Source organism: Mobula hypostoma, chromosome 11 (genome assembly GCF_963921235.1).
Source record: "Mobula hypostoma chromosome 11, sMobHyp1.1, whole genome shotgun sequence".
NCBI lineage: Eukaryota > Metazoa > Chordata > Chondrichthyes > Myliobatiformes > Myliobatidae > Mobula > Mobula hypostoma.
This window is the reverse complement of record NC_086107.1, coordinates 81,282,329-81,308,838: the sequence shown is the minus strand read 5'-3', so window position 1 is coordinate 81,308,838 and position 26,510 is coordinate 81,282,329. Positions and strand designations below refer to the sequence as shown.

The 26,510-nt window shown below is 44.1% G+C and overlaps 1 protein-coding gene across 7 annotated transcripts; it reads right to left on the bottom strand.

Moving 5' to 3' along the window:
- Positions 1-2,298: 2,298 nt before the first annotated feature.
- hspbp1 (HSPA (heat shock 70kDa) binding protein, cytoplasmic cochaperone 1) lies at positions 2,299-26,510 on the bottom strand. Of its 7 annotated transcripts, XM_063062355.1 has the most exons (10): positions 26,390-26,451; positions 24,906-25,134; positions 22,791-22,933; positions 21,481-21,667; positions 17,134-17,358; positions 14,481-14,636; positions 13,934-13,981; positions 8,352-8,448; positions 7,849-7,960; positions 2,299-3,896 (listed from the first exon to the last, which is right to left on the bottom strand). In XM_063062355.1, exons 3-10 carry the CDS (start codon positions 22,914-22,916, stop codon positions 3,822-3,824), a joined length of 1,026 nt encoding a protein of 341 aa, XP_062918425.1. In that variant the 5' UTR covers positions 22,917-22,933; positions 24,906-25,134; positions 26,390-26,451; the 3' UTR covers positions 2,299-3,821. The 7 variants fall into 7 exon arrangements, with proteins under 7 accessions (XP_062918425.1, XP_062918424.1, XP_062918423.1 ...); XM_063062354.1 differs by lacking the exon at positions 24,906-25,134 and having other exon boundaries at positions 26,401-26,510; XM_063062353.1 differs by lacking the exon at positions 24,906-25,134 and having other exon boundaries at positions 26,390-26,495.

The window sequence follows — 26,510 nt, the reverse complement described above, 5'->3', positions numbered from 1 at the left end:
TGACACAGTCAACAGAAAGACTCTTTCATGTCAAAAATGAAAACAGATATCTACAAAATGATCTAAATTAATTATAAATATAAAACACAAAATAATTTATTGTATAAGTATTCACCCCCTTCAAGTCAGTAATTAGTGATGCTTCCTTGGCAGCAATTACAGCCTTGAGTCTGTGTGGATAGGTCTCTACCAGCTTTGCACATCTGGACACTGCAAATTTTCTCTATTTGTCTTTACAAAACTGTTCAATCTCTGTCAGTTTGCATGGGGATCATGAATGAACAGCCCTTTTCAAGTCCAGCAACAAATTCTGAATTGGATTGAGGTCTGGACTTGGCCACTCCAGGACATTAACTTTGTTGTTTTTAAATGAAACCCCTTTTTATTGGGTGTCTCTGGAAATGCAGCTCATTAGCCCCTCACTAACAGCCACTGGACTCTGCAGTGAGAAACCCACCTTTCTGAATGCCATTGGAAATCTATCTCGAACAAATAGGTTTCTCATGGGAGTGTTAGTCCTTCCTCTTTGAAGCCATTCATCTGCACAAAGCACCTTGTGCAACAGGGACGGCATTCTCAGTCATCTTCCCTCCTGTCTTCTAACTCCCGAAAAAAAACCTCTCTACACCAGTGTTCTCCAGAACCTTCTCCCAATTCCACCATCCTGACTGGCAGACACTAGATTACTAAATTGAAGAACAAAGCCTCTTTTTATCTCAGCTCAAACCCAAACAGGCTGAAAATAGAACAGACTGTTTTTACAGAACTGCTAAAGTGAAATACCTATAGCATAGCAGTAAAAATCTTAACCAGGGCATTACATAAGCTCTTCCTGTGTAGCTTGGGGTTATTGTCTTGCTAGAAAACAAATCTTCTCTTAAGTCACAGTTCTCTTGCAGACTGCATCAGGTTTTCTTCCAGGATTTTCCTCCCTCTATTTAGCTGCATTCATTTTACCCTTTACCTTCAAATGCCTTCCAGGACCTGCTGCAGTGAAGCATCCCCACAGTATGATGCAAACACCACCATGCTTCACAGTAGAGACGGTGTGTTTTTGATGATGTGTGGTGTTTGGCTCATGCCAATTATAGCATTTAGTCTGATGGCCAAAAAGCTCAATTTTGGTTTCATCAGACTATAGAACCTTCTTCCATCTGACTTCAGAGTCTCCCATATGCCTTCTGGCAAACTCTAGCTGAGATTTCATGTGAGTTTGGCCCCCCCCCCCCCAACAGTGGCTTTCTCTTTGCCACTCTCCCATAAAGCTGCAACTGGTAAAGCATGCAGGCAACAGTTCTTGTATGCGCAGTCTCTCCCATCTCAGCCACTGAAACTTGTAACTCCTCCAGAGTTGTCATAGGTCTCTGGGTGGCGTCCCTTACTAGTTCCCCTTCTTGCACAGTCACTCAGTTTTTAAGGACAGTCTGCTCTGGGCAAATTTACAGATGTGCCATCTTCTTTCCATTTCTTGATGATTGACTGTACTCCAAGGGATATTCAGTGACTTGGAATTTTTCTTATATCCATCTCCTGACTTGTGCTTTTCAATAACCTGTTTGTGGACTTGCTTGGACTATTTTGTCTTTCATGGTGTAGTTTTTGCCAGGATAGTGACTCACTAGCAGCTGCACTTTCCAGATACAGGTGTATTTTTTCTACAATCAATTGAAACACCTTGACTGCACACAAACCTCCAAAAACAGATCTCCAGTTAACTAATTATGTGACTTCTAAGACCAATTAGCTGCACCCACCAGTGATGATTAGGTGTGTCATATGAAAAGGGGGTGAATAATTATGCAATCAGTGATTTCGTGTCTTATATTTGTAAATGATTTAGATCACTTTGTCGAGATCTGCTTTCACTTTGACACGAAAGTCTTTTCTGATGATCAGTGTCAAAAAAGCCAAATTAAATCCACTGAGACTCTATGTTGTAGAACAATAAAACCCAAAGACTTCGGGGGGGGGGGAGGGGGTGAATACTTTTTATAGGAACTGTGTATATGTGTGCCTAAGACTTTTGCACAGTGCACGTTAGCTACATTGATGAGCACAGTATGGTCTTCTCCCTTTCATCATCTTTCTGTGTTTACACAGAATATATACAGGGAATATTTCTGGAACATAGGAAAGCCATTTGGCCCACTGAGACAGAGTTGGCCTGCCTAACCACAACTTCCAACACTGGATCCAAAGTCCCCCAACAAGTCCAAAGCTAAGTTTTATATAAATGTAGTGAGGGATTCCGCCCCCCCCCCCCCACACACACACAGCTTGGTAGCAACAAAAGGGAAAAAAAGAGGCCCACAGAGTCAACGGGGTCAAACGTCACTTTAATGTTTTACAGAAACTGAATCTTCCTTGAAGCAGGAACAAGGATCTCACAAGATGACACTAGCCTGCTACAGTCTGGGGTCAATCTGAAAGTTGTGCCTTCCAGGTTCTTACGCACAATAACCACTATATTCAAATGACTGCTTTGAAATGTAAAATACAGTGCACAGAATGCTGGACAACTTTCACAAACAGCAGCTCGGAAGTTCTCCAAGATATTAATGGATGTGTAGAAAAGACTGACACAACTAATGATCTGTACAGCTGAACAGGCTCAAGAGACAAGTGGCCTCTTCCTTGCATCTCTGCAGCCCTTCAGAGCTCCACTGACCCAAAGACTGCAGGTATAAAGTTAAGTCAATCCGCTAACTCTCAGTAACACCACAGGTACCGATCTGGCAACCACAAACAGTCTAATGAACTGCCCTGTTACACTCAGGCCTCTTCTCCCCTTGCATTATTTTCAGATGTACAGATCTTAAAATATTATAATACTTGTGCAAGAGAAGAGTTAAAAAACAAAAACACTTGATGCTGTTGGAACTCAGCAGGTCAGGCAGCATCTATGGAGAGGAATAAAGAGTCTCGGTCCAAGATGTCTACTGTTTGCCCCTTTCCACAGAAGCTGCCTGGCCTGGTGAGTTCCTCCAGCAGTTTGTGTGTGTTGCTCTAATTTAAAAACACTTATCCACACCTTCCCTCCCAAGTTAATTTTCCTTTGGAGCACTGCTGTTCTGAGCACCTCAGGCTATGGGGAAATTCACAGCGGAAGCTACAGCAGTGTCAAAGAACCTGGCAGTTATTCAGCCAGTTCACTGCCCAGGAGTTTGTGTCTTAGTTCAGAAGCATGAGATCAGCACCTCCTGTTCCTTAGAAATAAACTGTACATTCCCTGGCACGACACCAGGAACGTCAAGACAGCTAGATTGCAATGTTAGTCGAGTGAGTCTGGGATTCTAAAGAAGACAGCCAGTGATAATAACAAATCTCCAATTCCCTCACTGGGATTTAGTCCTAAAAAACAACAGATGCAGAGAAAGAGATGGTGGACAGAGAATGACAAACTGTAAACTGTGGTGGACACATATTGCTGTGTGTATTTTTATCTTCACTAAATGGAGAAAGCTGTACACAGAATAAAAAGACGGTGACTGGGAAACGATGGGACATTGAGACAGATTGCTGTGTGTATTTTTATCTTCAATAACTGGTCATTACTGACTGGAGAAAGCTGTACACAGGATAAACAGATAGGGTGACCGGGTAACATTGGGATGGTGAGACAGTTTGAAGGAACATGAAAAGACTGAAATAAATATCTGGTAAACAGTCCTTTTTCCCCAATATGTGTAATACACAAGCTGATTCACAATGCACCAGGCTTCCAAAGCTTTACAGATTGCAGTTACAGGAAGCTGTTTGAAAGGCTGGATAAATTCTTTCCAACAATGCAGTGTAAGAAACCTCTTCAAAGACATCTCGGATCACCGGTCCATCCCATTCTCCTCGGGCTGGTTGAAGCATACACGGAGAAGCTGCTCACAGAATTCCAACTCTTCCTGCAAGTCAAATTAGACAGGATTCATTGCTTTTCCTCACTGTTAGGTCACTGCCCCTTCCATTTCCACTCTTTCTCTGAAAGACGATGCATTTCACAACACTGTGGTTCTAAATGTTGAGCAGCACAGTATCCTATCTGTTAGTGTAACACTTTATAGCAACAGTGATGGAAAGATCAGAGTTCAATTCCCACTGCTGTCTGTAACTAGCCATTAAATATTGAAAGACCTAGATACAGTGGACATGGAGAGGGTGTTTCAAATAGTGGGAGAGTCTAGGACCTGAGAGCATAGCCTCAGAATACAAGGATGTTCCTTTAGAACTGAGATGAGGAATTTCATTAGCCAGAGGGTGGTGAATCTGGGGAATTCCTTGTCACAGATGGCTGTGGAAGCCAGGACACTGGGTATATTTAAAGTGCAGGTTGATAGGCTCTTAATTAGTAAGGGTTATGGAGTGAAGGCAGAAGAATGGGATTGGGGGGGGATAATAATTGAGCATGAGAGATTGGCAGAGCAGACTTGATGGGCCAATTGGACTAATTCTGCTCCTATGTCTTATGGTTTAATGTAGGGAGTTTTTAGTTCTTCTCCCTCATTCTAAGGACCTATGGGTTAGGGGTGGGGTTAGTGAGTTATGGGCATGTTATATCAATAGACAATAGGTGCAGGAGTACGCCATTCGGTCCTTCGAGCCAGCACCGCCATTCACTGTGATCATGGCTGATCATCCACAATCAGTATCCAGTTCCTGCCTTATCCCCATAACCTTTGATTCTGCTATCTTTAAGAGCTCTATCCATCTCTTTCTTGAAAGCATCCAGAGACTTGGCCTCCACAGCCTTCTGGGGCAGAGCATTCCGTATATCCACCACTCTCTGGGTGAAAAAGTTTTTTCTCAACTCCGTTATAAATGGCCTACCCCTTATTCTTAAACTGTGGCCTCTGGTTCTGGACTCACCCATCAGCGTGAACATGCTTCCCGCCTCCAGCGTGTCCAATCCCTTAATAATCTCATATGCTTCAATAAGATCCCCTCTCAGCCTTCTAAATTCCAGAGTATACAAGCCCAGTCGCTCCAATCTTTCAACATATGACAGTCCCGCCATCCCGGGAATTAACCTTGTGAACCTAAGCTGCATTCCCTCAATAGCAAGAATGTCCTTCCTCAAATTTGGAGACGAAAACTGCACACAGTACTCCAGGTGTGGTCTCACCAGGGCCCTGTAAAGCTGCAGAAGGACCTCTTTGCTCTTATACTCAATTCCCCTTGTTATGAAGGCCAGCATGCCATTAGCTTTCTTCACTACCTGCTGTACTTGCATGCTTGCTTTCAGTGACTGATGTACAAGAACACCTAGATCTCATTGTACTTCCCCTTTTCCTAACTTGACTCCATTTAGATAATAATCTGCCTTCCTGTTCTTACCACCTAAGTGGATAACCTCACATTTATCCACATTAAACTGCATCTACCATGCATCCGCCCACTCACCCAGCCTGTCCAAGTCACCCTGCATTCTCATAACATCCTCCTCACATTTCACACTGCCACCCAGCTTTGTGTCATCGGCAAATTTGCTAATGTTACTTTTAATTCCCTCATCTAAATCATTAATATATATTGTAAACAGCTGCGGTCCCAGCACTGAACCCTGCGGTACCCCACTGGTCACCGCCTGCCATTCCGAAAGGGACCCGTTAATTGCTACTCTTTGTTTTCTGTCAGCCAGCCAATTTTCAATCCATGTCAGTACTCTGCCCCCAATACTATGTGCCCTAATTTTGCCCACTTATCTCCTATGTGGGACCTTATCAAAGGCTTTCTGAAAGTCCAGGTACACTACATCCACTGGCTCTCCCTTGTCCATTTTCATAGTTACATCCTCAAAAAATTCCAGAAGATTAGTCAAGCACGATTTCCCCTTCATAAATCCATGCTGACTCAGACCGATCCTGTTACTGCTATCCAGATGTGTCGTAATTTCATCTTTTATAATTGACTCCAGCATCTTTCCCACCACCGACATCAGGCTAACTGGTCTATAGTTCCCTGTTTTCTCCCTTCCTCCCTTCTTGAAGAGAGGGACAACATTAGCCACCCTCCAATCCACAGGAACTGATCCTGAATCTATAGAACATTGGAAAATGATTACCAATGCATCCACAATTTCTAAAACCACCTCCTTAAGTACCCTGGGATGCAGACCATCAGGTCCCCGGGACTTATCAGCCTTCAGACCCAACAGTCTATCCAACACTATTTCCTGCCTAATATAAATTTCCTTCAGTTCATCCATTACCCTAGATCCTTTGGCCACTATTATATCTGGGAGATTGTTCGTGTCTTCCCTAGTGATGACAGATCCAAAGTATCTGTTCAACTCGTCTGCCATTTCTCTGTTCCCCTTAATAAATTCACTCGGCACTAGACACATGGCAACATTTTCAGGCTGTTCCCAGCACAATCCTTGCACGGTGTTAGATATCGACACAAATAATGTATTTCAGGATACGTGTTGACATACATGTGACAAATACAACTAATCTTTAATCTCATTGTTAAATGCAATTGAAATTTCTCCCAGTCCCTTCCACCCAAGCTCTCTGAGTCTGAGGAGGATGAGAACTGAAAATGGAGGGTATGTTTTCATTATTGACATGAATGCTTCTGATTATTACTGATTAACAGCTTCGAGGCAGAGTAAAAGGCTAAAAGTACAATCTAATCAGTATGATAGCGGTTGCAACGCCAGCAGTCTCCAGTCGGGGTTCAGTTGCTGCCGCTGTCTCTGAGGTGTATGTACGTTGTCCCTGTGACTGCGTGGCCTTCTCTGGGTGCTCTGGTTTACACCCACATTCCAAAGACATTAGAGCTAGTGACTTGCAATTTATTCTCCTGGCAAAACACAGAATGGTGGTACTAATATCAAAAATAACAAAGGAATACAGCAGTCAGCACCAGCCTAAAGAGAAGAACAGTACTGTGCATTGAAAACTCCAGGGCCCCCACAGGCTGTGTCCTTTCTGCGTACTCAAAGGATGGGATTTTCTCTTTGGACTAAAGGAGAATGAGAGGTGACTTGATAGTGGTGTACAAGCTGATAAGAGGCATGGATAGAATGGACAGCCAGAGACATTTTCCTAGGGTGGAAATAATTAATAGGAGAGGGGAATAATTTTAAGGTGCTTGGAGGAAAGTATAGGGAGGATGTCAGAGGTAAGTTTTTTCCCCACACTGAGTGGCGATTGTGTGGAACATCCTGCCAAGGGTGGCTGTACAGGAAGAATCATTAGGGACATTTAAGAGACTCTTATATAACCATATAAATGATAGAAAAATTGAGGGCTATGTAGAAGGTAAGAGTTAGATTGATCTTGGAATAGGTTAAAAGGTCGGCACAATATTATGGCCTGAATAGTCCTGTACTATGTTCCAAACATCCCATACTTATTCTGCAGTTTTGTCCTTTCTATGGATATATTAATAACTGATTTACTGTCAGCATCAACATGGGTGATGCCAACAGGCTCGATAAACGATTAGAAAGGCTGGCTCTGTTAAACTGGACACACTGGAGGCTGTGGTAGAAGAAATGACCCCCTGTGGAAAATCCTGTCAATTCTGGACAATGTTTCCCACCCTCTACATGCCACCTTGGCTGAACAGAGGAGCACCCTTAGTAATAGGCTAAGACAATTGTGCTTCTCTAAAGAGCGCTATATGATGTCATCCTTACCCTCGCCATTGGGCTCAATAATGAGTCAAGCTATAGCAGAGGTAGTGATGACCCCCCCCCTTCCTGTTGAGGTCACTTGTTTTTTACTCTTTCTTATTTCTCTTCTAATATTTGTATATCTGTGTACTTGTAATGCTACTGTGACACTGTAATTCCCTTTGGGATCAATAAAGTATCCATCTATCTGACCAGTTTCAGAATTATTTATGCACCTGAAACTCCTCTTGGTCTTTCAGCATCCGTGATCTCTCAATTAAAAGATTCTCTAGGCCCAGCTCAGGTTCCTGACACTGCCTGACTCCACCAGGGAAGTTGGTCACCAGGCTGCAAGGGAAAGAGGCATACAGTAATTTGTAAGCAGAGTGATAATCCTGTTTTACACATAGCCTTTCCTCTTACTGGGAGCAGTACATCAGAAAGTAGATATTGAAATGCAGTACGCAATGGGTTAGAGACTGAGCAAGAGAGAGCGTGAGGGAGACAGAGAGCATGAGAATGAGGGAGAGAGCGCATGAGAAAGGGAGGCAGTGAGAAAGGCGGGTACTGAGACGTCGAGTGAGAGATGAATAATAAAAAATGGCAGAAGAGGGTTTTAAAAAATCAGACAGGTAGAGCAGAGTTGATGGCTGAATGGCCCAGTTCTGCTCTTGTTGTCTTACAGAATTAAAAGACGCAATAGTTGAGAGACTGGAAAGGAAGGCATTTGTCCACCCACCTGCACAGTGCACCCAGAACATGCTCATGAAAGGGATCATGCTCTGTCTGTATGAGCGACACCAGCTGCTGCACCATTCCCATTGAGCAGAGAACGTCTGTAGAAGGAATAAAGCACACTCTTTATTGATGGATTTCTGATTTTGAGGATGTCAAGGTCTTGGCTATACTTTATTGAAAAGTCTTTATTTTCCAGCTGAACTCGTTCCATTTTCTTACAGGGAACTGCCTCTCTGTCACCTGGACTGCTGGGAGTAGGGTATTAAGTAGTGTGTGTTCCTCATTGTTTCCTTCACCCCTCCTTGTCCTGAGCCCAAGCTGCAGTGCAGTTCCACACAAACCAAGCTCATAAATTGAACACATTACCCCAGTCTAAGTGTTGGCAGGCTATTCTAAAATTACAAACCACATGATGTTGACCAAGATCCCCATGTGACTTTCCATTAGTGGAGGGGGGAGGGGGATTTGAGAGGTCAAGCCAAGCCTAGTTTAATCCTTTCTCTCAATAATTCAAAGACTCATTGGTTTATTATTGTCACATGTACCAAGATACACTGAAAAGCTTTTGTTTGCATGCGATCCACACACGCATTCTTCAGTACATCAAGGAAAAACTCTGCAGAATAGTGTTAGAGCTACAGAGAAAGTGCAGTGTACGAGCCAGAGTGAGATCAGAGTCCATCTTTATCAGAGCTCTGTACAAGCAGAATATTTTGTCCATGGTTATATGGCATATCCACAGATGAAAAAAAAGACATTCAATATCCATCTCAGTTCTTCCAGCAATCCTCCAAATTTTGGAGTAATTTCAGTTTTTCTTCAGATCCTAACTGACTGTTGAGACTGCCCCTGCAGAGTTAACATAATTTAATGCTTTCTTTTTTTCAGGATTGAGGTGTCAAGGACAAGGCACCACCTGAATGAGACAGTGTTCTTTTGGTGAGAGCCCAGAATCAGAATCAGGTTTATTATCATAGGTTGGGAAATTTGTTGTTTTACATTGCAAGGCATGAAAATTGAAGTTACAGTAAGTACATATAAAGCAAATAGTGCAAAAAGAGAGCAAAAGGTGAGGGACTGTTCACAAATCTGATGGTGTTGGGGAAGAAGTTGTTCCTAAAACATTGAGTGCGGGTCGTCAGGCTCCTGTACCTCCTCCCTGATGGTAGTAATGAGAGGGCATGTCCTGGACGGTGAGGGTCCTCAGCGATGGATGTTGACATCTTGAGGCACTGTCTTTTTAAAACGTTTTTGATGGTGGGGAGGCTAGTGCCAATGATGTATCTGGTTTGAGTTTAAAACTTTCTACAGCGTGTTACGATTCTGTGTATTGGAGCCTCCTTGCCAGACAGTGATGCAATCAGTCATATTGCTCTCCACGGTACATCTGTAGAAACTTGCTAGTTTTTGATGACATACCAAACCTCCTCAAACTCTGAATGAAGTATAGCCACTAGTGTGCCTTTGTGATTGCACCAACACATTGGGCCCAGGATTTATCCTGGGATGTTGACGCAGGAAGACTAAACTGCTCACCTTTTCCACTGCTGACCCCTCAATGAAGACTGGTGTGTGTTCTTCTAACTTTCCTTTCCTGAAGTCCACTATCAATTCTTTGGTCTTACTGATTTTGAGTGCAAAGTTATCGCTGTGACACCACTCAACCAGCTGATCTTTCTCACTCCTGTACGCCTCCTCGTCACCAGCTGAGATTCTGCCAAAAACAGTTCTGTCATCGGCAGATTTATAGATGGCAGTTGAGCTATGCCTAGCCATATGGTCATGACTGCAGAGAGCGGAGAGCAGTTGGCTAAGCATACATCCTTGAGGTGAGCCAGTGTTGATTGTCAGCAAGGATGAGATGTTACTTCCAATCCGTATTTGAGTTCCCGATGAGGAAGACGAAGATCCAGTCGCAGAGGTTTTAAAGTTTATTGATTAGTACTGAGGGGATGATAGTGTTGAATACTGAGCTGTAATCAATAAACACTGCTGTTGGCTAGGTGTTCCAAGGCTGAGTAGAGAGCCAGTGAGTCCTGTAGGCCTGTTGTGACAGTAGATAAATCTCAGCAGGTCCAAGTCTCTGCTCAGAAGGGGGTTAATTCTAGCCACGAGTAACCTCTCAAAGCACGTCATCCCAGCAGAATTGTTGATAGTCATTGAGCCAGCTCACCTTGCTCTTCTTGGGCACCAGTACGATTGATGCCCTACTGAAGCAGTAGATAAGTTTCAGAATTTGGCTCCAGCAGTAAATTTCTACAACAGATTGGGGTGCGACTTGGAGGGGAACCTGCAGATGGCAGCATTCCCTTGCATCTGAAACCTTAGATTGTTTGGGTTGCAGAGATTATGGGTTTGGGAGGTCTTGTTAGGAGTGACCCAAGCAAGTAACTGAAAGTCAAAGTAAGTTTATCGAAGTATGTATACATTACCATATACTCCCTTGAGATCCATTTCCTTACAGGTATTTACAAGAAAATATAACAACACAATAGAATTGACAAAGAAAGACCGAAACAGCTAATGGAGCATTTAAATAAATAACTAATATTGAGAACGGGATTGAAAAGTCCTTGAGAGTGAGTCTGTAAGTTATGAGATCAGCTCAGTGTTGTACTGAATGCAGTTGTCCATGCTGATCCAGGAGCTTGATGGTTGAAGGGCAATAACTGTCCCTGACCTGGTGGCGTGGGACCTCAGGCCCCCGTCCCTCTTCTCCGATGGTAGTGGTGAGAAAGGAGCACGGTGGTGCTTCTAGATGATAGATGCTGCTTTCTTATGACAGCACTCCATGGTGGGGAGGGCTTTGCCTGTGAAGGACTGTGCTGTTTCGATCACTTTTTGTAGACTTTCCCACCCCTGGACATTGGAGTTTCCATACAGGCTGTGATACAACATACAACTTTAGTGCACACTGTGGGGTGATACACGGAGTAGCTGCAGTGGTGGAAGCACACAAAGTAAGAGGGTATTCTGTGTCGAGATTTTCAGGTGCTTTTTCAGTACAGTGGAAATTATTTCATCACACTCCTTGTTGATGGTGAAAGGACTTCCAAGGATCAGTGAGGCATTCTAGGATTCAGATTTATTATCGCACGTCCATCAAAACATAACAGTGAAATGCCTTGTTTGAGTTAACAGCCAACACAGAAAAGCATGTACAGGGGGCAGCCTTCAAGTGCTGCCACACATTCCACACCAGCATACCATGCCCACTATGTATAGCAGAACAATAGCAAAACAAGCTCCTCTTCCTCAATCACACACACACATCCACACAGACAAGCCTCCAGCAGACTTGCAGACATCAGGTCTCCAACTTCCCCAAGGCTTTGGCCATTTGGCCTCGATTTCCAGACTCACTGACTTCAGTCTTCGACTTTTAGGGCTTCAGTCTTCAGTATTGATCCCAATAGTTGCCAATGACAGGACCCCAAAATCCAGAACTCTGGACACGTTGATGTTGGGGCCCCTACACTTGTAGCCACAATACTTAGGTAGCTAATTCATTTGAGTCGCTTGTCATGTGGGGAACTTGGCACTGTAATGCCATTGAATATCATGGGCAAGTGTCTCTTTTGCTTAGCATTTTTTTGGTGCAGATGTTATTTACCACTTAGTAGCCTATGTCCAAATGTTGTCTGGGTCTTGCTGTATGCAGCTATACCCTTCTTCACTTGCTGAAGAAACAGAAATTAGAAGTCAGTTATAACTCTGCAATGGAGAAAAGCAGTAAAAGAGGAGTAACACACAATGCTGGAGAAACTCAGCAGATCAGGCAGAATCTTGGACAGGAATCATGGAGAGATGGCATGTGCTCGGACGCAGTGGCCTCTCCAGGGCCAACTAGAGGTATTTTTGTCTTTTTTTTAAAAACATGTTTTTTACGATTGCAAGACAATGTTGGACTTAGTGGAACCGTGTTGCTGCCTGCTGCAGAAAGGCATCAGAATTGGTGTGTGAAGGAAGTGTGCAGTCTAACAGCGAGCTTCTCTTGCAATTCCAAGACCCTGTTGGTCATCGTTAAGGTAAAATACTGCAAGTCTGGTTCACTAGTTTATTGGTGAGACTGCATTGCCTTGGTTGTATTGAGAACAAAGCCTCATGCCACAAGTTTGCCTGTTGCAGCAGTGCACAAGGGGAGATGCCAGAGTGATTTGGCACTGCACCCATCTGGCCCCTCCCACCGGTGCTGTCCTCCAGCGTTCGCTCAGTGTAAGAACAAGCTGGATTGCATGTTTGTGGCGCACATTCGTCTGCAGAGTGCTGAGTACTGCAAGTGCTTGTCGATAACACTCATGCACCATCAACTGACAGAACATGTCACGCAGGGACTTGGGCTATGTGTATTTGTTGTGGCTGTATGTTTACTGCTATACGTGCCTTGTGCCGTGTCTGACTGTTGGTACCCTGGCACCTAGAGGAACCCTGTTTCATTTGTCTGATTCATGAATGATAATTAAACTTGAACTTGAATCAGTTGTTTCCAGCATGAACCCCTCATTGGAATGGAAAGAAAGGTGGAAGAAGCCAGAATAAGTTCCAGAGACAATAACTAGTCTTGTTGCTTCAGGCAGGAAGCAGCTGGAGAGGAATAACTAACTTCATCAAAGCACATCCAGGGTTAAAGGAAGTTCATTGGGAATACTCCAACCCATGCAGAGCAATTCTGCTGCTAAGTGGGGAGGCTAGCACATCACTTTACAGTCCAGTTGTTTGCTGTTGTAAGGAGTTTGTACATTCTCTCTGTGAGCACATGGGTTTGCTTCCACATTCCAAAGACGTGTGGGTTAGGGTTAGTAAGTTGTGGGCATGCTATGTTGGTGTCAGAAATGTGGTGACACTTGCGGGCTGTTCAGTCCAACATTCACTGATTTGATTAACACAAACGATACAATTCACTATAATGTTTCCATGTATATATATTTCACTTCTTAATGTCTTTTATGTTTGTTTTTCGTCTTGGATGTGATTCTGGAATTGTTGGAACCTGTGAGTTGCTGTTTGGAGATCGTTTGGGTGTTCCAGTGTTCTGCAGTCTCCAGGAGAATTCCAGGATGCAGAGGCAGCGTGGGTGAACCTCATGGTGAGCAGACTGCAGAATGGGGTGCAAGCCGACGTTCACCAATTAAAGCAACGAGGGAGACTGAAGCATGGAGGTGAAAGCGGAAGGCGATTGCCGGCTGCCAGCCTTTTGATCGCTCTGCTACTGAAGAGGGGAGAGCCTGCCACTGTGCCTGGAGAATATCACTCAGGTTTTCTGTGCCTTATAGATTTTTATATTCTGTGTTTTTCACCCAATCTTTCTATTTTTTTGTGCGGGGGGGGGCTGTGAATTTGGGGGTTGATGTGCCTGTACAGTTTCTTTTTTTTGTGTGGTAAGTGAGGATTTAGGGGTTGATGCCTTCCTTTTCTTTCTTGGTTTCATGGCCACCTAGAGGAGGAGAATTTCAGAGTTGTATACTTTGATAACAAATGAACCCTTGAACCTTTGTACATGGAACAAGTAAGGGCAGGATCAAAGTAAGGTAAAAGGCAGCCTCCCCACCCCCACCCATGGTAGATTAGCCTGCCAATACTTACTGGCAAAATTCAGCTGGTGTGGAACTGCATCCGTGCACGAGACACCACCTTCAGCAGGGAAGGAGAATAAAACAGGAGAAGGAAAAACAGTTAAAACCCCAGCATGGTAGTGTAGTAGCTAGCACAATGCTTTACCGCACCAGCAATCAGGGTCCGTACGTTCTCCCTGTGACTGCGTGCGTTTGCTCTGGGTGCTCCGGATTCCTCCCACACTCCAAAGAAGGGTTAGGGTTAATGAGCTATGGCAACACTTGCCGGCTGCCTCCTGCACATCCTTGGACTGTGTTGGTCGCTGACGCACTCAATGTTTACCGATGTACATGTGATAAATAAAGCTCATCTTAATCTTAATCATAGCACATTGGTACTGGCAAGAACATGTCCCTGCTAACCTGTCAAACCCAATCCTCCCCTTCCAACCCCCACGCCAACCGGCACCCTTGCCTTGCTCATCCTTTTCCCTAATGCAGTGGCTTAATATGACAGCTTCTTTAATGGCAACTCATTGTGGATTTTAATACAGCAGGTTTAAATGGCAGTTTCTGACCTTTGTGCTCAGGGCTGTTGATGAGCAGGTTCTGCAGCAGGAACGCGGCCTTCACCTTCAGCTTCTCAACGTTGCTCTGCATGGCCCTCATCAATACCGAGAAACCGTCGTGGTCAACAAACTCCCGCAGGCCAGCCTCCTGCTCACGCACCAGACCTGCAGGAGACACGGTCAGATTTCCAAATGCAGCATGGAGCCACAAACACGCGGACCCACTGTTCAGATATCCACATCCGTTCCCAGAGATAAAACAGGAAACTGTCTGGATTAGGGAGCATGTCTTACAAGGAAAGGTTCCCTTTGGAGTAATGAAGGACACAGCAGGAGGTACAGAAGCCTTAGGTCCCATACCACCAAGTTCAGAAACAGTTATTTCCCTACAACCATCTGGCTCCCAAACCAGTGTGGATAACTTCACTTATCTTAACTCTGAACTGATCCCACAATCTATGGGCTCACTTTCAAGCACTCTACAACTCATATCCTCAATGTTATTTATTTATTTATCACTATTATTATTATTATTATATTTGACAGATTGTCTTCTTTTGCACATTGACCATTTGTCAGTCTTTCATTGATTCTATTATATTTCTTTGCTCTACTGTGAGTGCCCACAAGAAAATGAACCTCAGGGTAGTGTATGGTGGCATATACGTACATTGATAATAAATTTACTTTGACTTTGAGAGGCATAGATAGAATGTCTTTCTCTCAGGGCAGCAATGGTTAATATCAGAGGGCATCCATTTAAGGTGTGTGGAGAAAAGTTTGGGGACATATCAGGGGTAGGTTTTTTTTACATGGACAGTACTGGATGCCTGGAACACACTGCAGGGGGTGGTCATAAAAGGTGATATAACAAAGACATTTAGGTAGACACATGGATGGTAAAATGGAAGGTTACGGGCTGTGTAGGAGGGAAGGATTAGATCGATTCTGGAGTAGGTCAGCACAACATTGTGAGGTTCTGCCATCCTTCCAATAATTTTAGAACTACTGCACTTGTTTCCAATCCCATTAATAAAGAAAATAGATAATTCTCTTTTTAGCTCTTCATAATTCAATGCACCTCTTCTACCCCAAAGAAACTCAGGATTTACAATTCCTTCCTCCAGAAGTTAAGCAGCGTCATGCTCACCACCCAAACTGAACTGTTCAAACATCAGGCTTTGACCCATGAGCAAGGTCCCATCAGCAGCCTGAGCCTCAGGCTCAGTTGTTTTATCCTTGGGTTTTTTCTGTTGAGGGACCCTATTTCAAAACCCATCCATACTGCTTGCCCCTCCTTTCTAATCCTGAAGTTGGCCCTTGCTTGTGGGAGTTTGGAGGGAAATGAATCTACGACTGTGAAGTTAGTTCTCATTGGAGAATCAGAGATGGAGAGGGTCAGCAGTTCTGTGTTATAATTTTTGAGGACTAGCAGTGCCTTCAATTCCTTAGCAGTTTGTGGAGATTCTGAATGACACCTGAAACTCTGATGCATGGAACTACCAATGCCATTCAACAGAAAATCCTACCAAAAAATAGTGGATACATCCCAGTCCATCACAGGTAAGCCCTCCCAACCACCGAGCACATCTACATGAAACACTGTCACAGGAAAGCAGCATCCATCAGGAAGAAGGTACAGGAGCCTCAAGACTCACACTACCAGGTTCAGGAACAGTTATTACCCCTCAACCATCAGGCTCTTGAACCAAAGGTTCACTCAACTTCTCTTGCCCCATCATTGAAATGACCCCATAACCAATGGACTCACTTTCAAGGACTCTTCATCTCATTTCTTAATATTTATTGTTTAATTATTTATATTATTATTTCTTTCTTCTTGTATTTGTACAGTTTGTTGTCTTCTGCACTCTGGTCATAAGACATGATGATATATTGAATGGGGGGCAGGATTGAAGGGCTGAATGACCTTCTCTAACAGTAACACAAGGGATTCTGCAGATTCTGAGGTGCGCTGTTGAAAGAACTCAGCAGGACAAGCAGTATCTATAGAGAGAAATAAACAATTTGCATTTTGGGGCTGAGACCGTTCATCAGGAACGCAAAGGAAGGGGAAAGACGATAGAATAAAAAGGCAGTGGGGGAAGGAGAAGTAGTATAAGCTGGCAGGTGATGGGTAACGCCAATTGAGGGTGAGGATGGATGGGTGGGAGAGGGGTAATAAAGTGAGAAGCTGAGAGGTGATAGGTGGTAAAGTGAAGAGCTGAAGAAGGAATCTGATTGGAGAGGACAGTGGACCATGGAAGAAAGGGAAGGAGGAGGGTGGTGGTAGGCAGGTGAGGAGACAAGAGGGGGTAAGAGGGGAGACAGAATGGGGAATGGAAAAGAAGAGAAGAGGGAGGGGGGAGAAATTATTGGAAATTAGACAAATCAATGTTCATGCCATCAGGTCAGACGCTACCAGACAGAAGACAAGGTGTTGTTCTTCCAACCTGAGGGAGGCCCCATGCCTCATTTTGGCAGTAGGGGAGGCTGTGGTGCGACATACAGTGACTCTGTAAAGTATCCATAGGCAAACCAAGAAAAAACGGTTTTCTTTAACACTGGGGACAACCAAAGAAACTACTTGCATAAGCTGGTCTCCCTCCCTATCTACAGCACTCACCCCCCTCAGAATCTCACTGAGAGTAGCAGCACTTACATGATATGGCAAAGAGAGCCTTGATTCGAACCATGTCGTTGTTGTCGCTGTTGAGAAGATCTAGGAGTTTGGGCATTGTGCCCAGGTTTAGAACGTGCTCCTGCACAAAGGGGTTATTTTGGCTGCACGTCCCAATGAGGTGCGCTGTTCGCCATCGTAGCTCAGGGTCCAAACATTCCAGGAAATTGCTCACCACCAGCTGCATGCCAGCCAGCTTACAGAAGTCTAAACAAAGCGTAGAAGTTGCAGGAAGCAAAATGTTAACATAATATCTAGGCAAGTATAGAGTACAGACAGCTGAGGTAAGAAAGGTCTTTGAAAAGCACAGCTTCCCCTTTGCACACCAGGGGTCTGGAGACCTGATAAGCGGTCTAAGGCACACACATCAACTAAGGGACAATTGCTTTACTAACTTCAAAGTATCACCAGTTGTTAGATTGTCATTTCTATTGTAACACCTCTATTGTGACCGGCGATTGATCTTGCATGTAAAGAATTGAAACAATTTACAGTTTACCATATGTATAAAAATGGCATTTCACTGTTCAAAATTCACAGCAGTGTGCTGACAGAATCACAATCACAATCAGGTTTAATATCACTGGTATATATATGTTATAAAATTGTTGTTTTGTGGAAGCAGAATATTGCAATACATAATGAAAAAACTGTAAATTACAATGAGAGATATATATATAGTGATGATCAATAAACCGATTGTTTGGTGTCTGGTGACCTTGCCTGGTGTCTGAGAGCTGGGTGTGTCTGTACCCACACTGCGCCTCCTCTGCTCTTACACTTCTTTTCTACCACCTGTCCCACACCCCTCCTGTGGTGCTGAACCCTCACTATTCCCAACACCCTGCCGGATTTATAAACTTGCTCTCTGCTCCACGTTAACAAATACAGTATTGTACACAAGTCTTAGGCACTCTAGCTACATACACAGTTGCAAGAAAAAGTTTGTGAACCCTTTGCACCTACCTGGTTTTCTGCATTAATTGCTCACAAAATGTGGTCTGATCTTCATCCATGTCACAATAATAGACAATTGCTGCTATCCTTCCTAGCAGTGAGTGTCCTGCAAAGATCACACCAACAGCACAATGTGCAATGCTGAAGGAGGTGAAAAAGAACCCAAGGGTACAGCAAAAAGACCTGCAAAAATCTCTAGAACTTGCTGAAGTCTCTGTTCATGTGTCCACTAGAAGAAAAGCACTGAACAAGAATGGTGTTCATGGTAGGATACCACAGAAGAAACCATTACTTTCCAAAAAAAAACATTGCTGCATGTCTCAAGTTTGCAAAAGACCACCTGGATGTTCCACAATGCTTCTGGGACAATGTGCTACGGATGAATGACACAAAAGTTGAACTTCTTGGCAGAAATGCACACCTCTATGTTTGGAGGAAAAACGGCACTGCACACCAACACCTCATCCCAACTGTAAAGCAAGGTAGAAGGAGCTTTATGGTTTTGGGCTGCTTTGCTTGCAATCGTTGAAGGAACAATGAATTCAAAATTGTATCAAGACATCTTACAAGAGAATGTCAGGGTAGCAGTCCATCACCTGAAACTTAATAGAAGTTGAATGATGCAACAAGACAATGATCCAAAAATCAACAACAGAACAGTTTAAAAAGAAGAAAATTAGTATTTTGGAACGGCCAAGTCAGAGTTCAGACCTTAACCCAATTCAGATGCTGTGGCATGACCTGAAGAGGTATCCCAGAGATATTGATGAACTGAAACAGTTTGTATGGAGGAATGGTCTAAAATTCCTCCTCGCTGTTGTGCAACCCTGATCAGTAGCTCTAGGAAACGTTTGGTGGAGGTTATTGCTGCTATTTCCAGCCTGGACTGTGTATTAAACAATGTGCTCAATAAAGACATGACAAGTACAATTGTTTGTGTGTTATTAGTTTAGGCAGATTGTGTTTGTCTATTATGGTGATTTAGATGAAGATCAGACCACATTTTATGAGTAATGAATGAAGAAAACCAGGTATTTGCCAAGGATTCACAAACTTTTTCTTGCAACTGTACATTGAAACATACAGACTTTTGCACATTCTGTACATATGAAAAAATAATAAAATTAAGTGGTACTTAAAAAAGAGAGAAATATATACCAAAGTAGTGTTCATTGGTTCATTGTCCATTCCGAAATCTGATGGTGGAGGGGAAGAAGCTTTTCCTGAAACGTTGAGTATGTGTCTCCAGGCACCCGTACCTCCTCCTTAATGATAGCAATTAAAAAAGGGCACATCCTGGGTTTTGGAGGATGCTGCCATTTTGAGGCACCACCTTTTGAAGATGTCCTCGATGCTGGGGAGGCTGGTGTCCTGCTGTGGCTGACCGAGTTTGCAATTTTCTCTGACATGTACAGTGGCCCCTCCATACCAGAGCAGTGTTGCAACCAGTTAGAATACTCTTCACGGTACATCTAGAAAGTTGCCAGAGTCTTTGGTAACATACCAAGTCTCCTCAAACTCCTACTGAAATATAGCCACTGTTATGCCTTCTCTGCAATTGAATGACAGGGTCCATGCTGTTCCCCTAGTGCACAAATAAAGTGGACCACATCCTTGATGGGTTTGGAGGCCTGTGTGCTAAGTTGGCTGGAGTCAGGGCTTATGCTTTGGCTCTTGGTCAGGTCACCCATGCCAAACAACTCAAAGGGCAGAGGACACACTGAGAGTAGTCCACCAGTCCTCCAGGTTTGGGGGTTCAACTCAAGGCTAACAACTCTAGCTGATAAAGCAAACCTGTTACAGAAACAGCAATGAAGAATTCTTCTACGTCTGAGTGCAGTAGTATTCCTGAATCTCCACTTGCATGACTGACAATAGTGAAAACCAAGAGGAAGCTACTTACGTGATGAAGGAAGCACAGGAAACAGCCATAGGTGCAGAACCTTCACTGCTGCTCTAAACGCCAGTGGTGTAACGGCCAGTAAGTATTGAGGATCCATTGAGTTTCAGAGTCCAGTCTACTGGTGTCGACAAAAGCACAAATCACACTAGATCCTGAGCCTCTGAGGCAATAGGGGGAGAAACTCAGGCCACATCGGAGTTTGCATAGTAGTGTAGCAATTAGCATACTGCTTTACAGTGACAGTGTCCCAGGTTCAATTCTTGCTGCTGTCTGTAAAGAGTTTGTACGTTCTCCCCGTGACTGCGGGGGTTTGCTCTGATTTCCTCCCACATTTTAAAAAAGCATTATGGGTTAGTGAGTAGCTGGAATGCTATGTTGGCACCAGAAATATGGCAACAGCTGTGGGATGCCCTAGGACATCCTCAGACTAGGATAGTCGTTGACACATTTCAATGTTTGTGAATGTTACCAGTCACTGGTTACCCCATGCCTGAACACTGCCTGGGTTTTGTTGGTGGACTCACTTCAAAACAGAAGGGAATCCCTAATGCTTGCTCAAGTAACAACACTAAAACAGACTACCTGAGTGTTATCTCAGTTGTTTGTGACAGCTTCTTGTATACCAACTGGTTGACAGCAACTACGATTCAAAGCCTCTTTGCCAAATTCCAAATGCTTTGATGTGTCCCAAAGTGGTGACAATGCAACTTTTTAAAACTGGAACATATAAATGTGGGACATGACTCTACTCATTACTTACATCAGCAAGCCTGAAGACCCACACACAACATTTCTTCCCCATCAGATTTCTGAATGATCCATGAACACCATCTCACCATTCATCTTTTGCACTTTTTTATATTGTAACATAGTAATTTTCTTCTTGCACTGTACTGCTATGAAACATATTTCAAGATACAGGTCAGTGATAATAATTCTGATCATGAAGAGCCACACTCAAGATTCTAGGAACAGCACTTTCAAGTTTACTGTCATCTGACTATACATATATACAACCAAATGAAACACTCCTCCGGACCACAGTGCACCCACAAAACATATATCACACAAACAAACCAAAATAATACCACCCATTAATAAAATATAATTCAGAATGCATGCAGTGTGCCGCACAGGGTAAACAGTACAGTAATCAGCTCACTGTCTAGTGACAAGATCTCGGTAGTGGCAGGGTATTCATTAGTCTCACAGCCCAAGGGAAAAAGCTGTTACCCAGTCTGACAGCCCAACCGCTGATATGCTTCTGTACCCGCTTCCTGACGATAGTTGGTCAAAGAGATGGTGGGATCCCCCCTACCATCAGATTTCAGAACAGCCCATGAACCCAACCTCGCCATTCCTCTTCTGAGCTCTTTATTTTTTAAATGTAGCTTTTTTAGAATGTCGTGTTGCTGCAAAACAAATATAACCCATTCTGATTCTGAAGCCTTACAGAAAATGTCCACTACCTCCCGCATTGTCGAGGTTTTCACACAAGTCAGCCACTGTATCAAGTGCATTCCAGCGCCTTTCGTCATCACCAGTATCATCTTCAGGCATTTCTTTCAGGATTTCGAGACAATCTTTGAGTTGTTTAATCTCATCCAAGTGCCCGTTAAATGCATCCGATAGCGCATCCTGCAGCCACTGTCTGCGCTGAGGGAACATGGAGAAAGAAACTTTCAATAAACTGCAGGGACTCACCCATAGTAAATAGCCTGTATTGTTACTCCAGCAATGGGGTTTAAATAACACTCAGTTAATTAAGCAGGTCAAAAGCAAGATACATAATCCACAGATTCTTTACTCCAGTCCAGACAGTCTGCATATTTTGGATCATGAAAAGACTACAAATATTGGAAACTGAAGTCTAAAGAAAGGTCTGTCAACATTTGGAAAGTTGATTTAAATAATCAGTGGTTCATGAAAATCAAGGTTCAAGATATCAAGATTGAAGGTTATTTATCACATGTACTGTACATTGTCAGGTGGTGGGGTGGAGATGCAGCTCTACCAAAAGTGAAAGGTGCTCCTTCCCTCCTTCCACTAATCTGCAGGTGTAGCACCCCCCCATCAAGGTCACATGAAGCTTTGGGAGCAGCTGGTGCGATTGCTGACATCAGGCAATCTCTGAAGTGTAGTGATAATGGCTGGTGTCACCTGACTTATAAAGACACTGCCCAGGAGGCGGCAATGGCAAACCAATTCTGTGCACTGACTTTAAATGACTCTGCAACTCTCCTTCTCAGCATTGTTTATTTTTGTATTTATATAGTTTGTCTTTTGCACATTGGGTTGTTTGTCAGTCTTTATTTATATATAGTTTTTCATAAATTCTATTGCATTCCTTTATTTTCCTGTAAACCTTCAAGAAAATACAGAATTATCAGGGGTATAGATAAAGAGTAAATGGAAGCAGACTTTCGCACATTGAGGTTGGGTGACAGTACAACTAGAGGTTAAGGGGAACATGAGGGGAAATTTCTTCACTCAGAGGGTGGTGACAGAGTGGCATGGGCTGCCAGTGCAAGTGGTGGATGCGATTTCGACTTCAACGATTAAGAGAAGTTTGCATAACTACATGGATGGGGGGGGCACAGAGGGTGGAGGTTGATGGGACTGAGCAATTTAAATGGTTCGGCATTGATTAGATGGGCTGAAGGGCTTTTTTCTGTGCTGTTGTTTTCTTTTACTCCAAAACAAATCTCAGGGTAGGATATAGAGACATGTAGGTATGTACTTTGATGATAAATTGATGTTGACATTGAGTCATACTTGCCTCTTCTGGCATGGGCTGCAGCTCAGGTGCTGTGTCACCCACTGACCCTGCCTCCACAGCAAGTCTCAACAGACCCTGCAAATTATTTGGATGCTGCCTGTTTCTCCCAGGTCCACCTTCAGCCATTTTAAAGAAATTTCAATCTGGAATAAGCAGATAAAGAAAAAGCCTTTATATACAGTAAGTGAAACCAACAAAATCCAATCAAACTTCTGTCATTGAGACCCAGAAGTTGAGACCCGGCTGTCAGAGCCCCAGGTACATGAATCTCTGTGAATTCACTAGGGAAGTCGAAGGTCCAATGCCTGCAAGTCCACGAGTCCCCTGGAGGCTGGAGGCCAAAGACGGTCTGTGCTGGGGTTAGAGGATTGTATATGTGTATGAGACGGTAGAATGGATGAATGGGCTCGTCTTGCTGTTCTTTTGTCGCTTACTGTGCTCTGTGTTGTTCTGTCAAGTCACATTGGTGCCAGAATACGTAGTGACACTTGCCTCCAGCACATCCTTGGGCGTGTTATTGTTAATGCAAACGATGCATTTCACTGGACGTGTAATGTTTCAATGTACATGTAACAAACAAAAAACACTGTGCTCAGATCTGGTCGCCTCACTACAGGAAGGATGTGGAAACCATAGAAAGGGTGCAGAGGAGATTTACAAGGATATTGCCTGGATTGGGGAGCATGCCTTATGAAAACAGGTTGAGTGAACTCAGCCTTTTCTCCTTGGAGTGATGGAGGATGAGAGGTGATCTGATAGAGGTGTATAAGATGATGAGAGGCATTGATCGTGTGGATAATCAGAGGCTTTTTCCCAGGGCTGAAATGGCTAACGCGAGAGGGCACAGGTTTAAGGTGCTTGGAAGCGGGTACAGAGGAGATGACAGGGGTAAGTTTTTTTACGCAGAGAGTGGTGAGTGCGTGGAATGGGCTGTCGGTGACGGTGGTGGAGGTGAATACGATAGCGTCTTTTAAGAGACTCCTGGACAGGTACATGGAGCTTAGAAAAATAAACGGCTATGGGTAACCCTAGGTAATTTCTAAGGTAAGGACATGTTTGGCACAGCTTTGTGGGCCGAAGGGCCTGTATTGTGCTGTAAGTTTTCTATGTTTCTGTAACAGCAAAACAAGCTCCTTTTCTATCCCTCCTACCTACCCATCCTCTCACATACACAGACAGGTCTCCTACTCCTGGACAGGCTGCCTCTGAGCCTCCAGTCCTTGGCCCCAAACTCTCAGACATCAGGCCTCGAACCTGGCCTGTACTTTCATGTATTGGGCCTCTGACCTGTGGATAAGATGACCCAGGGGCTTTGATCTTTGGGTCTTTACCTCTGGACTCACTGACATCTCCGGACTTCAACCTTTGGCTTTGGTTTCTGGACACTGCCCTTTTGGTATCGACCCAAGGACTCACCAATGACAGGTTTGAATTTAGGGACAGAGGATGAAAGTTTCTATTTCGGTTAGGCAATAATGCCACGTATTAACACACCAGCCTGACATGAGAAAAAAGACTGGATCAAAATCTTCAGGTATCAGGAAGGAAAATTAAATATAACAGACGACATAACCTCAAATTCGGTCTGGGTAGCCTCCAATCTGATGGCATGAACACTGATTTCTCCTTCTGATAAATTATTCTTCCTTCCCCCTTTTCTTCTTCTATTCGCCATTCTGGCCTCTTCTCCTCACCTGCCTATCCCTCCCCATGGGGCCCCACCTTCTTCCCTTTTCCCCTATGGTCCATTCTCCTCTCCTATCAAATACCTTCTTCTCCAGACCTCTACCTTTCCCACCCACCTAGGGTCACCTAGCACCTTTTAGCTATCCTCCTTCCTCTCACCCACCTTTTATTCTGGCATCTTCCCCCAGTCCTTTCCACTCCTGATCAATGGTCTCTGCCCTAAAACATCAACTGTTTATTTATTTCCATAGATGTTGCCTGACCTGCAGAGTTCCTCCAACATTTTGTGTGTTGCTCTCAATATAATGGAAGATTTTAAGATCATCTCAAGCATAAACAAACAGTAGGGTGACGTGGGTGAGTCGGAGTTATGATGGCACTCAGCGGAGACTCCTTTGTGTTCGCCTACAAAAACAGCTTAATTTCTACCTTTGATGTCTCTCGTTTTCCTTTTCAGGGTGGATGGAGTTCCGTTGAAGATCCTGACCTGGTGTTACACTCAGACTTTGGTTCTTTGCCATGGTGGGACTCGCTCTTGGGGGCTCATGACCGGCTGCTTTTCGATATCCTAAGAACGCGGCCTAGAAGATGAGCGTACCTTCGAGGTTCCAAGGTTTCATGGCCCTGTGGACGGGCTGATTCTAAGCGGTGCCACCGACTGAAACGTCGCAGGAGAAAATAGAACATCAGGAATAGTGCTGTTAGAGACTCTGTACTTGGCAAGTCGCGCTCTCTCACACGTTGCTGGAGGAGGAGACTGTTGCCGATTCTCTGGGCAGTGGGGAGGCGGCACAACAGATTTTTAACACTGTAAATCAGCAAGTTGTTTTGTTACGTCTCTGCTCTCGCTGTGAAAGGGGACACTTCTTTCCCCCTTTATTTCCTTATATGTCGAATTATCAGGTGGGTGATTAGCTTTTGTTGTACTGCAGATTATGTCCTTATTGGGGGCTTTGATATTGCTTGCTTGGTGGGTGGAGGGTGTTGATCCTTTTTTGCAGGTGGGGGTGGGGGAGAGTCATTGCTTTGCTGCTGCTTGAGAGTGTGGGGGTAAGTAGGGGGCTTTGGGGTTCTAACTTTTTAACTGTCACATTCTCTGGGGCTCTTCTGCTTTCTGGATGTCTGTGAAGAACAAGAATTTCAGGATGTATATTGCAAACATTTCTCTGATATTAAATGGAACTACTGAACTAAAATTCATTTTTACCTCCCTGAGGTGCTGATAGCTAAATTCTCAATTCTAATGATTAGGAGACTGACAATGAGCTACTGTCAAACAGACCCAAGCCTTTCCAAAAGCAACCTGAATCATCCTATCCAGAGCAACAAGCAAGATGCTGGATGAACTCAGATCAGACAGGATCAATGGAGGAAAATGTTTTGAGTCTAGACCAGGGGTTCCTAACCTGGGGTCCGCAAATTCCTCAGCATAAAAAAGGTTGGAAACTCCTGGTCCAGACCCTTCACGTGAACTATCTAAGACAAACAACAGCCACATCCTACGAATAAATGACAATAAAAAGTGACTGCCTTACTGCCAATGTCCCTAACTTATTCTGACGACAATTTGATCGGGGAGTGCATACAAACTGCAAAACTAACCCACACTAGTTTCAAGCTGAAAGCCACTGACCAAACATCCCGCACTGAGCAGTGTGATCGATACCAGTGGGGCTGATGGATGGATAAGTCCTCCCCCCCCACCCCAACGGAGCCGATTCTCCAAAACCTTGGCTGGTCCAACCCCGCACAAAGACAAAAACCCACCGGACCGAGCTGGTCCCTGTCACAGCCGCATGTGACCCACAGGACCCTGGGATGGAGCGGTGCCCAACGCTTCTTGGGATCCCAGCTTCACCGACCCCCATCCTCTTCCACACACCACCCTCCCCGTCTCCCCTCCAAACCCTCACCTAGATCCCACCTTCTCCTCCTTTCCAGATTCTTCCAGCGCTCTTAACTCATGGTCGCCACCATTTTCCCGGAAGTTGCGGAACAAATCATTTGTGACGTATATTAACCGGAAATGACATC